Genomic DNA, 15,285 nt, shown 5'->3' with positions numbered 1-15,285 from the left:
TTGCATCTCTGCTTTAAGATCATCAGAAACATTTTCATAAGGTTTTACTTGCCCTCTCCAATGTGCTAGGTGTTCTTTAATTCTATGGATCCCCCCACCCTTAACTTTCTTCCCACAATAGTTGCAGACTTTTATCCCTTGTTCATTTAAATGGCAGTGAACCCAAGCTGGATCATTCTTGTTTTTGGGGGCCATGACAACTTCTACAAGAAGAAATGAAAAATCTGCATAGAAAACCCTAGGGTTTTTAGAATTCTATGGCAATTTTTTTAGAGAAAAATAAAAGAGGAATAGAGGCAATGAAATACCTGGAGAAGATCTGTAAATTTTGAGAAGAGAAGAAGCTCCAACCAATCAGAAAATAAACTCTTCAATCAACTCCAAAATCTCCCTCAGAAATTTGCCAACGAAATCCCTCAAAATAACCCTGCAAATTTCAATAATTGTTGAGAAAAAAATAACAGCCACAATTTTTTTCCAAAAAAATTACAAATATGAATTTTGCATAAAAACACTAGGGTTTTAAAAATTTTAGGGAAAAAAAGAATAGATTTTTGGAGAAAAATAGAACAATAATGGTTGAAAAAAATACCTTGATTTTCCCTCTTAATTTTCTAAAGAAAATCAACTCCAAAATCCTCCCAAATCAACTATGGAGCAACCCCTACAAATCGGCATAAAAACACTAGGGTTTTTTAATTTTTTTGGGGAAAAAATATTTTTGGAGAAAATGCAACAAAAATAGATAGCAAAAATTTCATTGATTTATCCAATAATTTTTTTGGAGAAAATCAGCTCAAAAATCCTCTGAAATCAAATATGTAGCAACCCCAACAAAATTTAAAAAAAAAAACTCTTCAACTAACTCCAAAAACCACTGAAGAAAACCCAAAGATCTCTGGGAAAAAAATCTTTGAAGTAGCTCAAAAATCTCCCAACCCAACAGCTCTCCAAGACTCCAATCAGCTCTTCAAATCTGCAAAAAATCTCCCTCAAAACAACCCTGCAAAAAGCTCTTTGAATTCTCCTCACTGAACTCAGCTCAAGAATTGCAAGAGACTCGAATGAATAGTGTGAGTGAAATAGAGGCGGTGGGGGTGTTTAAATAGCTTTAGGGGGCTAGACTAGGTTAGAAATTAGGAAAAAGTAAAATAAATAAATAAAAATGAATTTTTTTAAGCCTGGGCCACACGGTTGCGGGCTTTGCAGACTGGCGGAATCGGCCTCTAAACCGAAATAGACTAGTTCAGTACCGAACCGGTCTATTCCGGTTCGAAGGGTCGGTCCGGACCGGATTTGACCCAAAACCAGTCGGACCGGTCGGTTCAGCGAGTTTCGGTCCAATTCTGATAACATTGGTTCTAGCCACAATATTTGGTGGAGAGGCTAGAATACATGATATCTCCAAGACCTAGAAATTGTTCTGGAAATTCCACCTAGAAGTGTTTCAATTAGATTATTAACCGAATTTTTTAAATATTTCCTAAGTCTAAATTTTAAGGAATATGGTTAATTAATCAATATTAATTGAGATAAGGTGAGAATCATCTAGAAACTCACATGGATCAATCCAAAAATGATCTGAGCCATTGATTAAGTTTTAATCTTAGTCGTTGGAGTCCCAACAGGAAGACATAAGAATGGATCGATGGGCACTTGGAGAGGACACACCAAAAATTCGATTTTCTTGGCAGATTGATTTCCAGAGTAGCAGCACTAAGCTATCAGAGAGCTAGAGATCGAAACAGTGAGTGAGGGGCAGGGGCAGGGGCAGTGATCCGGAGGATGTTTTCTAGATACGGAGAGGCAGCAGCAAGTGGCAGAAGTGATCCACACAAAAGTAGAGCAGAGGCTGACGCAGAGTAGTTCGATTTAGCTGAGGAGGCCGATTCAGTTTCCAGAGGACGGGAAAGTCTTCTAGAAGGCTGAAGAGTCACTTCCAATAGCAGAGGTAGGCTAGACGGTTTGATCAGAGGCAGAATCAAGCCACATGTGTGAGAGACAGTGCAAACGCAACGTAGAAGGGCTCACGTTGGGGTTTGGACGACCAGATTTTTGCAGAAGCCAGTGTCGGGATTGCTTATGGAGTGAGAGAATTTTTCTCTCTATTTGTGAAGGTTGCAATGTGTTTATTTCGATGTTGCCGTAGTAATAAACTGAATAACTAATTTATCAGTTAGGAGAAATAATACCAGTTGCTGCAATAGGATTCCAATTTAGGAATTTTAACACCCTTTGTTCATCTTCATCTCTTTGAGTTGATTTTTCAAGGAGAGGATGTGATTCAAGTTGTTGACTTCATACATCCCAACCAACTTGTCATAAATATCCTTAGACTTCTTCAAGCTTCCAACATAAACAAGTAAATGATCTTGCAAACCATCAATGAGAATTTTCTTGGCTTTGAGCTCACCTTTCTTGTACTTGGATTTGGCAGCAACAAGAGCATTTTTCAAAGGCACAGGAACCTTTCCTTCCACATATTCCAAGACATCATTTTCATCTAATATCACTTCCAACCTGATCTTCCAAGCAGCAAAGTTTGATGAGTCACCCAGCTTCTCAGAATCCTTGAAGTAAGAGGTAGACATATTGACCAAGTCAAATAGGCTCCTTCAATTTCTTCCAAAGATGATTTCACATCTCGTCTCCTTAGGCTTGTCTTCACCTTGGCTTTGATACCATGTCTAAGTTGTAGGAAACGTGGGCAGGGAGTCCGTTTCCCTAGGGGAAACGAAACGAAACTCGTTTCCCCGTATCGTACGGCCGGAAACGCGTTTCCAGGCCGTACGTGCCACGTTTCCCCAAAAAAAACACTTGTTTTTAAAAATTTTTTTTTTAATTTGTTTTTAAATTTTTTTAGGGTTTCCAGGTAGTTCTAGAAACCTATTCTAAAGTTATAAAAGAGCAGCTTGGCTCATTCTCTCATCACATCATTCATGCTTTATGATTGCACATATATATAATAATAATTTTTAAATATTTTTAATATATATTATTATATATATTCGCGTTTCCCCGTTTCCAAAATTTGGGGAGGTCGCGTTTCGTTTCACTTCCCATTTCGGAAACTCGTTTCCGTTTCCCCGTTTCGTGCAACTTAGTACCATGTTAAATTTCCATTGTTTTATGTTGTTACAATCACTTTAGCCCAATTTTTACCTTCAATTAGCAATATTTCAAAACAATTTAATCTTCCAATGATCAATAGCTATGTTGCTAGGAAACGTGGGTTCGAGGACGAGGACGGGGACAGGTATGTCACTTTTTGAAACAAGGTTCGTGGGTTCGTTTAGGGTATATATATATAGAGAGAGAGAGATTATAAGTTGTAAAAGATATGAATTTGTATATTTTCCAACGTTAAACAAGAAAAATAAAATATTTATGATTCAAACTTTAAATATTTAAACATGCACATCATTGAACATTCAACATTCACATTGAAATCTCAAAATTATAGTTTCATATCAAGTGCAAATTGGAGTTTACATGTTAATAAGAATCGTGATACATTGATATATGTGCATTGTCATAGGACATTCAAAATTTGCCTTAAGGCATCTCCAAACATGAACTAGGAAATTTCAAAATAGTGAACAATGGCTTCCTCAAGCCATGTCATCAACATCACTTATATCTTCAGTGAGCATGCTCTCCAGCTACATACCTACACTAGTAAGGACCTTAACATAGCTACACTAGTAATGACATTTGGTCTACACAATGAATCTACAGTGGCCATCTCTAGGTCGAAACTGCAGAAAGAGAAGTAAAAAGGTTGACATTGAAAAGAAATACAACAAAATCAATAAAAAAAAAATAACCCTAACGTTCCCGATTTTGGGGTTCCACGCACCCGTTGTCGGGGTTCGACACACCCAATTAGACAAAAGAACCCAAATTTTGGTTGTGAAGAACCCGGTGCTTACTCAGAGAACCCGATTCTTTTGGGTGCGTTTTAGAATAACCCGTACTTGAACCCGGTACTTGGGGTCAAGAACCCCACCCCCGGGTTCGCGAACCCGTGCAACGTAGATCAATAGTAATTGTAGATAGAATAGTAAATGCAATGTAGAGTAGTAAACAATCAAGATCAATAACAAGAGACACCAAATTTGGTCAAAGACAAGGATAAAAAAACCCCACAAGGAGGAAAACCCTTTCAAATTCTTCTTCTTATTAGATTGTCATAAAATGTTTAGCGGAGAGATTACAATGTTCTAATTCACCAATCAAGAGTCAAAGTCAATCCTTTGACTATCCAACAAAATCAACCAACCAATATCCAAATGATGAGCCAATAGTCAAATTTGTTCCAAGTCAAATCTGGTCAAAGTCAACAGCAGCAAATGATGCCCTAACCAATCCTCAAGTCAACGGTCAACAACCCTCCAAAAGTCTTAGTCAAACTGCTAGTCAATGCGGCCTTCCAAGCTGGTCAAAGATCAGTCAAAATAGTCCCAAAATCCACAGTCAAAGGAGAGAGAAAGTCCACAGTCAAACTCAAATTTCCTGCGGTCAACTGTAGTCAAACTGCCCATAACACCTCGATCTTTGTGCCAAAGAATTCGGCCTCCCAAAATTGGAATTATGCAAGTCAAACCAAGTCAAAATTCCAAGTCAAAGGTGGTCAATAGATGGTCAAATTGTCCCAACAGAAAAAGTCAATGCAAATTTCAAATTGTCCTTCCTTTCCTTCGCACATGTGAGAGAGAGACCTGCAATTTCAGATGTACGAACCAATCACAAGAGGAGAGAGAGAAGAATGGATGAGTTGATGTGATGCCAAATGAGGTTGACTTGTCTTGTATTTATATGCTTCCTTGGAGACCCAATTTATCTTTAAAGTCGACCTATACTTTTGTGCACATGTGGGTTTTCACATTAAAAATATATTTTTCCTTAACCAAATTAAATTCTTCCAAGGGCAAAGAGGGTCTTCTCTAGATGAGGAAGGTTGTCCAAAGGAGGGAATTTGTCCCTGAGCTGCCAAATTAACAGATCCATGCAATATCCAAAGTCGAGTATGGTTTTTCCCAATCCCACGTTGCTTTAAGTGTTGCATATCAACCACAGGAGGAGTCACCAAGGTGAATTTTAAAATGCCTTAAGAGATCCTTACTTCCTTGCTTCACCCTACAAGTATTGAAATTTGAGTTCAATGAAAAACAAGGGTGTCGTTCTTCCAATGGAGTTGCCAAATAAGGATCTATAGGTCGTTGGGAAGAAGACAGACGCTTTGTGTCCCCAGCAATGGCGCCAAAAATGTTGCCGCAAAATCTAGCAAGCCTTGGACAGGGAAACCCTACAAGGCATAAACTAGACAAAGCGACAACAATGGGGTAAAGGCCCACTATCACCACAGCCAAAAGCACCTACTCTTTATGGAATTTCACCAATGGGAGGAGTCCCGGTAGGAAAGAGATCACTTATGTCAGATGTTCTACGCTTAATATGTAAGATGACCTCACTAAGAGCTCTTCAAGAAAGGCACAATTTAGGTTCAAGGTTCCACAAGGGAACAATTTGCTTTCTATGATGAGACCTAGAAGAGAAAGCACAAGACCTAGGGTTTGATAAATTTGATGAGTGTTGGAGTATCCAATGGTCAAGGCAAAGAGAAAAGGTTTCTTACAATGTATACCAGCTATGCCAAGGCTCATGAAACCTTCAAGGAAGCCCTTAAGTTGAAGCAAAGAAAACTAGGGTTTCCCTCTTAGGCAAACAACTAGGGCAAGAAAGTTTATGGATGAAATTGAAGTGGATGCCCACCAAAAGGATAGATTTTGTGGCAAATACTATCCCCTTGATGTTTAGGCTCTCCAATCACCAAAACTCCACTTGCCTAGGGATTCACACCAAGCCCTAGTTTCCTAGCTTGGCCTTGAAAGGGCCAAATTAGGAGAGAGGAAATATGGATAAAAATAAAGTATGATCACCAACCAACTAGACTAGTCCCTTGTCCCTTGGGATATGGAGTCTAGCATGAGATATATTAACCAAAAAAGTTCCTAAGGAGGCCGAAATTTAATGCCCTAGCAACGAAATTTCAAGCATTTACCTATGCAAAGGAAATATGGATGTTTTATAGGAGAGCTTCTAGGAGTTCACCACTAGGATGATTCATTACATATTATGTATGAGTAATGCATGCAATATTTATCTAGATAGCAATTCAATTAATCTTCAACAAATTAGGGCACAATTTAGCATAACCTAGAATCAATAATTCCATACATTAGACATTAAGAAATAGATATTCAACAATTAAGTACACTTACAAGATAACATGCAATATTTCCATCCATTAGACCAAAGAATATCCAAGATCAGCTCCAAATATCAAAATGCATCCAATATATCCAATATATCCACAAGAGAACAAGTTTGAATTCCTCTAATGAGGCCGAAAATCCAAAGGTGTGATGATGAGAAGTTACAATTGTATGTTTATCTACTTGTATGAGGCATGTGAATGCTTAATTAGGCTTACAAGCCCCCTCAAAATCATAAAGTAATGTGTGGCAACATGTAAGGTCACAAGTCGAACTTATTGCTTTTGACAATATAATTAAATCTCCACATATGCAAGCCGAAATGTTGACATCATGCTAGCATAGGCTTCTTTAGCGACGATGTTGAGGGCTTAAAGTGCCATGATGAGTGTAGAGGCCCTCTAAAATCATGTTCTAGGGGTTGGCCCCTAGGACTCTAACAAAATCCTCGGTGGACTCCAGTTTTAGGCTTGGGGAACCAAAAATGGGTCTCATGGGTCTCTAAGTGGTGAAAATACCTGGCTCTGCTCCAACCCTGAGCGCACTGAAGATAGTGTTATCTCTCCCATGTCTCTAGGCATGAAACAAACCTCATCTGGGCCCTGATCAACTACCTGACCCTATAGTACTACTAAGTCGATTAGGGGCATGTTGGTCCAGGTGCATCATCCCATAAAGGATATAGGTCAAAGTACAGGAACCTTGTGCGTGCTTAAGGTGCCCATGGATGCAAATGATGCTCTACAATTTTCCTAAGTCCAATGGCTCTCAACGCATAACTTGTGGTGTCAATATGTCCCTCTAGAGGACCTGGACCCCAGTTAAGTTACCCAAGCCTATAGATGGAACCACCTACCAATTACACAATATCCAGTGTTGCGACTTTCACCATTAGGTAAATTAATCATTATTGCATCTACGTGAACCAAGCTTGAAAGAAATGGGCAAATTAACACTTCATATAAGGCTTCTCTTCCAAAACTGGGGCTTTAGTCACATAATGGTGTTACCTCCCTGGGTAGGAGTGGTTAATAAACGATCCTATTAAGTGTTATCAACCCCTAAGGGGAAGTGATTTGTCCTTGGTCCAACCTTCAATCGATAGGTGCCATGTGAATAATGATGGAATGGAGGGGAAAAGACTTCATGGTCAAAGGGACCGACTATGATGGAGTACCTCATTCTAGATGTACGAATGTGAGGAGGGAGCAATCGTGGATGTATGAGTTAACTCAACCTTTGTTTTTCCACCCCTCTAAAAGCCTTTTACTTTCTTCTTGATTCTTCTTTTTTATAATGCTTGTAGCTCAAGGATGAGAGCTTGCTTTGTATGATGTATAGCAGTTATTACTCCCTTTAGGATGGGGCAGTTCAATGCCCATCAGGGGATGGGACATGCAAGGGGTCCTTGTCTACAATATAGGGTAACATTGGCCTAGGAACTGGGTGATGGCCATATGAGTGAGGTAGAGCTCATGCTTGGCTTTTGCCCACGTGCTAATTTGTAAGTCTTGACCATCTTTTGCATTTTGATTTTTCTTTTGTTTTTCTTATGGCCATCATATGGTCTTTTCAGTGTCTTTTAGTTGCATCAACCTCCCAGGGTACATTTCCAGGCCCTACCCAAGTATGAGGATTTGTGGGTATTGAATCCCAATCAACCAGTGGTCAGTTGAACTTGAAGAATAGAGGTGGAATAAGGGCTTGTAATGTAAGATGGAAAGTGGTAAGTATGGAATAGGGAGAGATGGGGCTATGCTATCTCAATTATGACTTCTCAATTAGTATCCCTGCTATATGTGTTAGGCCATTAGGGGAAGTCCCACTAGACTACAATTCAAAATTAATCCTTCGTTTAAGGTGAGGGAACAAGATCACGGCCAAGACCCTTCTTTAATCCAAGTCACCCCATTATCGATGCCAAAATGCCCAAATATAAACAAGCATAAGCTCCTGATTGCAGAATGAATAAAGTACCTTTTGATCAGAAGCCCACCTTCCAACATGTGCTCTTGGCAAATGGGCAAGGAAACATATGACTGACGCAAGTGGCAGAGATATGGATGGCACATCACATAGGATAATTGGTGGCTCTTAGGGGCTGCTAGCTCTCAGTTGAAAGAGATGAATAGGAGAAAAGTTTCTCCTAGGAGTCACCCACTTTTGGTGGGTAACAAGCCCTACAAGTCAACAACTCAAATTTTTTGACCCAAAAAGTGCCGAAATAGATGACAAATTATGTGATGAGGCATCCCGGATCAATGATTCTTTAGGATGACGGTGAGATCAAAAAAACTACAAGACATTCAATTCTAGTAGAACGGACAGGAAACCTCAAACTTTTGAGTGCTAATTTTGAGATCTTCACAAGTTTGATCTCAAATCCATCTAGACAAATCTAAAGCTCTTAGAATGTAGAAATTGATAAGGCCAAACCATGCAAATGAAAGAAAAACTTAAACATGGACAAAAATACACCTTCCTACCTACTGAAAGCTACCTCGATCATGATCACAAGCAAAGTTGATCTCACATGTACTCTAATACCATGTTAGAAAACAAGTGGGTTGTGATGACAAGGTTGAACAACTCAAATATTAACTCACAAAGCATACAAAAAATCAAGACATCAAATTTACAATGGAGAAGAAACCTTTATGGGGAAGAAAACTCCACCTTGTAAAATAAAAGCCTTAATACTATTCTAAATAGCTAATGCTCCATGACCCCCCACAAGAATGGCCCTATGTTTTTTCAAATAGTTTCTCCCAAGTGGGGAAGAAAGCACAGACTAATTGTTGAGAAATGTAACTAGTTTTGGTCTTCATAATTGTTGTACTCATTTCAATATGAATCCTACTTAACAAACGAGAAAAAGAAAAGAAAAAATTATTATTATTAAAGCATTGGTTTCATGAACATTATTGATGGTCTTCTAGGTAAAAGTGTGTTATTCGTGCTTCTAGGGTTTGTTAGGTCTTAGGATTTATTTTCATGAGTCAAAGGAGTCAACATCATGTTTATAAGACCCTTCCGGGCAATTTGTAATTGTAAAAATAGTTATTTTGGAGTCTAGAAAGTCCTGGAATCTCCAAGAGTACAAGTTGGTCATGGGAACATCAAGTCGGCCTAAAGGAGGGAATTCGACGCCTTGAGAAGACTATACAAGGAGTAGTTCGACCTCATTTGAAGACACACTCACTCATAAGTTTGATCTACAAGGAAAGAGTTCAATCTATAGTTGGGAAGAGCAGAAAGAGGAGAGCGAAGGTCTATATATAAAGAGTAGTTCGACCTCATTTGAAGACACACTCACTCATAAGTTCAATCTACAAGGAAAGAGTTCAATTTGTAGTTGGGAAGAGCAGAAAGATGAGAGTGAAGGTCTAGAAATAGCTGGGAGGACGAAATTTCTTATTTTTGGGCTCTATCTCTCTCACACGCGCGAAATTCTAGGGTTTCTAGGTTACAGGAACAGGTTGAAGTTGCAGGTCCGAGTTGCAGTAGAACGAAGTGCATAAACTTGTAGCTGGAAGGAGGAAACCCTTGTCTTGACCTCATTGACCTTGGGAGAGTTGTCTTGTTCTAAGTACGTCTCAAGAGGAGGTTACATCAAGGTTTTCAAAGAAGCTGCAAGGCCGAAATTGCAGGGTCAAAGTTGCAAGTGGTGTAGCAATATCGAAGCTGGCAAGTCGAAGTTGCAGGGTGTAGCAATTTGGAGCAGATTCAAGAAGGACTTGAGTAAGGGCTGACAATTGGGTCTTTGTATCTCATTTGAAGCAAATTCTAAGAAGAGGAGTTTTTGGGTTTTCCCCTTAGAGGGGTTTGTCCCTAGTGTTGGCGGGAAAAGTTCCGAAGGGTTGAAAGCCTCAACAGAGCAAGATAAAACAATCAACAAAGAATACCCATTCAAGCATGCCAAACATTCGAATTGTCAAATTTGGACTTAGAGACATACCCGAAGGTCCTACGTTTGAAGATGTTCCCATAGGGGATCCAAACCCTTTGCTTCCTCTAAGATGTGCAGACCTACAAATCAATCACATGAGCATATACATAATAGATAATTCAACGTGCATGCATAAAAATATGTTAGATAATCATATATAACAATTCAAATTATCATTCATAAGAAGACAACATATATCAGGAACAAGAGATGAGCTTCTTTATTGATTAACAGCAGTAAGTACGGGATAGATACAACTTGATCCAGGCCAAAGGCACTGACGAAGCCTTCCTCCTGATCCATCCAGCTCAAGCCACAAAGACAACCTCTCTAATAAGTGCAAGAAGATGCTAGATAAGGAGATTGGGCAACTCTGCAAAGGAAACTAAGGTTTCCTAGAGACTGGGAGTGCAAAAGGCACAGGAAAAGCGGACTTAATCTAGGAGAAATCGAGTATAATGTCAATATCACTCTTCTCTTATGAATTAGGCCTAACCAAGGGGTGTATATATACCACCTCAAATTGGTTATTTGAATTAGCCACGGGCTTTTGTAGGTGGGTTCTCGGTAAAACTTGTAAACCCCGCCCAAAAATAGCATTTTATTTTATTTTTTCATATTTAAAAATGTATACGCAGGTATAATATTCTGGAACTCGCATATGTAGTATGTACACGTTTTTTAGTGGGCAGAGTCACGTATGGAATTTGAAATATAGTTTTTTAGTAAAAAGTCAAGTCTGCATGGGTAAAGGGCCTGCCTAAGGCCATAAAAGAGCATCAGGTCTACATGAGTGTTGAATGATGCTATAACACCTGGTTAAGAGCCTATATCTATGTCCTCATTTGCTCTTGTTGTTGTTGATATTGTTTGATGAAAAGATCTAACTAAAGAACAAATAAGAAGATAATTAAGATTCACAAGCAAGTATCAAGGTTAAAGAAAATAAGAGTAATAAATTGCCACTTTACATTTTTTAACACCAATAAGATGAAATGACAAGGATCAAGTGTCATGAATATCAAGAATACTATGACCATCGGATCACTCATGTACAAGATAGAATCATGATCATCACATCACTTGTGCACACTAAGAAACAGACATGACTAAAATACATAAAAGCAAGATGATCTTAATCATTCCCAATGTCTGATATCCTAACATTTGCATCCTCGTTATTAGGCTCAATCTCCTCCTTGTTGAAAATGTAGCGAGCAAGGTCTTCTAGCTTGTGCCTTAGCTAGTGAAGACCTCGAATTGTCCTCTTGAGTTAGACTTCAATTAGGATGAGTTATTACCAATTTACTGGAATAATCATCAAGTTAGTATGTGTAGAGTTGGAGCTTCAATTATGTGGAGTCTTCATCAGTTTGACTACAGAAGGAGGCAGCAGTTAACAGTTCAATTAGAAAGAGTTAGTCTTCAATCTTGATTGAAGAATGAGCGAGTTAGTCTTTAGTTTTGATTGGAGAGAGAGCGAATTAAGAACTCCAATGTTAATTGGAGAAAGGACAAGAAGAACTCTCAGTTAGCTCTCAATCAAAACTCGACTTCTAAAATCAAAACTGGGTATCCTTGCATGTTCAAATTGGGCCTATAAAGAGGAGGACAAAGGCACAAGGAAATCATAATTGTTTTGTGCACAAAGGTTTGTGACAAGACAGAGCTCACGAGTTTGTGAGAGAGCCTTGATTATGGAGAGCGGAGGAAATGTGTCCTAAGAAATAGGAGGCACAAATGAGCTAGCATTTAGGAGTTTGTTGTGCATAGGAAAGCGGAGTTGGGGTCCTAAAGAATAGGAGGTTGAAATGTGCTAAGAAATAGGGCACAAGTGCGCTAGAAAATAGGGCCTCGAGTGCACTAGAATATAGGAGATTGGTGCAAGGAATAAGGTTGGCAAGTGCGCAATGAAGGAGGAGCAAAATTGAAGCAAGTCAGCAAGGTTTGCAAAGCAAGTTAAGGAGGCAACAAAGGAACAATTGTGTGCTAGAGGGTCGAGATCAAGCAGGATCAAGGCCATCCAAGATCAACTGTATCAATTGAGCTTTGTGAGAGAAGCAAAACACTTTCTCAAGAGAGACAAATTGCTTTGTAATAGATGTTAGAAAATCGAAAAGGTAGAAAGATTTTCTTATATTGACAATTACTTGTGATATTCTTGTGCTCTTATTAACTTTGTTTATGTTCTTCTTTTAGCTTCTTTCATCAAGCAATCATCAAATCAAAACATGAAGATCAAGGACACCAGATATAAGCACTCAGCCAGGGCTAAAACCCCTCTATTAGGGAAAACCTAGTCAAAGTCTTCCATTAATACAATCAAATCAAGTTGAGTCAAACCAAGACCTTAGACCTGACCAAAAGACCTTCCTCCTCCACCAAGTCAGCCCTTCTTTCCAGTAGATGATCCCTGCCAAAATCTCCAAGTGTCATCTTTTCAGTTGCAGCTTTAATTCTGAATTCTGGCCCCCAGCTTCAGAATTTCGGCCCTACTGCAGCCCTGCAACTTCAACCTCCTCTAACTCATGAGGACAACTCGAGGTCTTCATTGGCTAAGGCACAAGCCAGAAGACCTTGCTCGCTACATTTTCAACAATTTCAAAGAGATAAGGATAAGTGCAAAGTTTCAGTCTTTGGCATTCTACGCATCTTAGTGGTCTTATTTGCTCTTTTCCTATCTCCACCTGCTTTAATCATGACAATCCTGTGTCTGTCACCACTTTACTGAACCAAAAATATGATAAGAGTTCAATACACATAATTCTTATCATATTGTTGGTTCAGTAAAGTAGTGACAGACATGGGGTTGTCACGATTAAAGCAGGGAGAGATGAGCTCTCATGCAGACAACTTTTATTATATTTTGGTTCAGTAAGGCTCTAATACACATAACTCTTACCATATTTTTGATTCAGTAAAATGATGACAGACAAAGGGCAGTCACGATTAAAGCAGGGGAAGATAGGAAAAGAGCAAATAAGACAACCAAGATGCGTAGAATGCCAAAGACTGAAACTTTAGCTCTAATACACAATCTTATCATCTAATACACACATCAGATAAACTCAGAAGTTCCATTTTTTGCTGTGGTCTATCATATTTTTTAGAAGTGTTCCAATCTTCCTATGGTCTATCTCACCTTAAGAGACAATTGGTCTATCTCACCCTAATGGCACAAGTTTCAAAGGCAAAAGGATAATTGCAAAGTTCTAGACTATTTTAAAAAAATAGTCATTCCTCGTATTTGGCACCTATATTAACTTTCCTACTTATCATTTCCAAATTATCTTAAAGTAGATTGAAAATAGGTCAACGGGACATTGGATCTGGTGAGATCATAGGTATCCATTTTCGCTATGGTTGACCTCACCCTTGAAGAGCTCAGAGGTTTTATACTTGCTTTGGTCTGTGTCACTTGTAAGAGAAAATTTCCAAAAGAACGAGGATAAATGCTAAGTCCTATACTATTTTAGTGGAGTAGTGGCTCCTCGTACCTTGCACCGAAGCCAAAAGAAGGTCTGTGGTGTTCGGACTTGTTTCTTGAATAACTTGAAAAAGTATAGTAGATTTGAAATAGGAAAATGACAGAAAAAATGTATTCTTGTTGATCAAAATGATATAATAAATCATGGTTCTGAGGACAGGAACTTACAGTGTGGGTAGGAGTACCTGCTTTGACATAAACTGGGTTCACAGCTATCACCTCACCTGGCTCTGCCAATCCAGCCTTCACCAGATCAAACTGAGCTGATCTAAAACGAGCTATAGCCTCCATACTCCTCATCAGATTCTCAAGAGCACTGTTATCATAGAGCTTCGAGCCATGGCCTGGAGCTCCAGTAGCCCTAATAATCAAATTCCAAGGAATCCTATCAGCATAGAAAACTCTATAACTCTCATCTGTGCTTGCCTGTCCTTCATCCAGTACAAAGCCCACATGCAAATTCTTGAATTCCTTGGAAGAAACAAAAGCCCCGGCACCATCCCTCCCACCAATCTCTTCATCCGGGACAAAGGACACGCGCACTGTCCGCAGAGGCTGATATCCCTTTGTCTTCAGTCTGTTAATGGCTTCAAGATATTGCATTCCTATACACTTGTCGTCTTGGGAGCCTCTGGCATAGATATTGCCTTTGATATCCTTGATGGCCTGAAATGGGTCATGGACCCATTTCTCTGGCTCTGCAGGAACGCTATCTAAATGAGAATTTAAGAGTATGGAAGGCCATGTTGGGTTCTTTCCGGTCCATGTGAGGAGTATAACTGGTTTTCCTTCGGCGAATTCTAGGATTTGGATGTTGAGACCTATGGATTTAGCCTTGGAAACTATGAAATCCTGGGCTGGTTTGTAGTTGGGATTTGGATGGGCCGTTGGGATTCGTAGATATTGCTGGAACTCAGATATGATTTCATCCTCTTCAGCAGAACTGCACCATGTAAAGGAAGAGTGTGTTGATAACAAAACAGAAATGTATGCGAGGATGACAAGGAACTTGGACATTTTATAACGCGTGTATATCCCCCGATCTTCTGTCTTTGCGGATGGAGAGCAATCAACTTTGATTTCTCTGTTATTTTCAAGTTCCGTAAATGCATCGGTTGGCTCATGATCCAGTCTTCCATATGTTGTATGTTCTTTACTCGAATCCAGATAACAGTTATATTTTTCTGTTGAATTAATCAATCACGATTAAAATAAATTACCGTTCGAGATTGAACATAAGTTGACTTCCTGTTTCGTTCCATGTTAATGCAGGATGAGGTTTAAAATATATATATATATATATATATATATATATATATATTTTTTTTTTTTTTTTTTTTTTTTTTTTCAAATGGAATTTATTAGGGGCATGACACTAATTATTTCAAATTGGGTTTACAACAATATCTATTTCTCAGTAAATTGGATCACAAAAAAGATTTGAATCTTGGATTTCTCAATTTTTACAAATTTTACATTACTTAAATTACCATTTGCCTTGTCTCTAAGACTTCATTAAGTAAATACTAACCTAGATCCATCATAACTCCGGATCTCTCAAGCGCCCAGAG

The 15,285-nt window shown here is 38.8% G+C and overlaps 1 protein-coding gene across 3 annotated transcripts in view; it reads right to left on the bottom strand.

The window, feature by feature from the left end:
* Nucleotides 1-14,924, bottom strand: part of LOC149236601 (uncharacterized) — a 79,536-nt gene extending 64,612 nt beyond the window's left edge. Inside the window, exon 1 of one of the 3 annotated variants that reach the window (XM_089372437.1) lies at nucleotides 13,883-14,924. In XM_089372437.1, coding sequence (XP_089228563.1) covers nucleotides 13,883-14,731 — 849 coding nt within the window. In that variant the 5' untranslated portion in view covers nucleotides 14,732-14,924. The remainder of the gene's footprint in view (nucleotides 1-13,882) is intronic. The other 2 variants (XM_089372436.1, XM_089372435.1) reach the window with 2 other exon arrangements.
* Nucleotides 14,925-15,285: the final 361 nt, after the last annotated feature.

The sequence above is a fragment of the Pinus tabuliformis genome, chromosome 8 (assembly GCF_031772625.1).
Source record: "Pinus tabuliformis cultivar Carrire ecotype Pingquan chromosome 8, CPIR1, whole genome shotgun sequence".
NCBI lineage: Eukaryota > Viridiplantae > Streptophyta > Pinopsida > Pinales > Pinaceae > Pinus > Pinus tabuliformis.
This window is presented reverse-complemented; position numbering and strand designations above follow the sequence as displayed.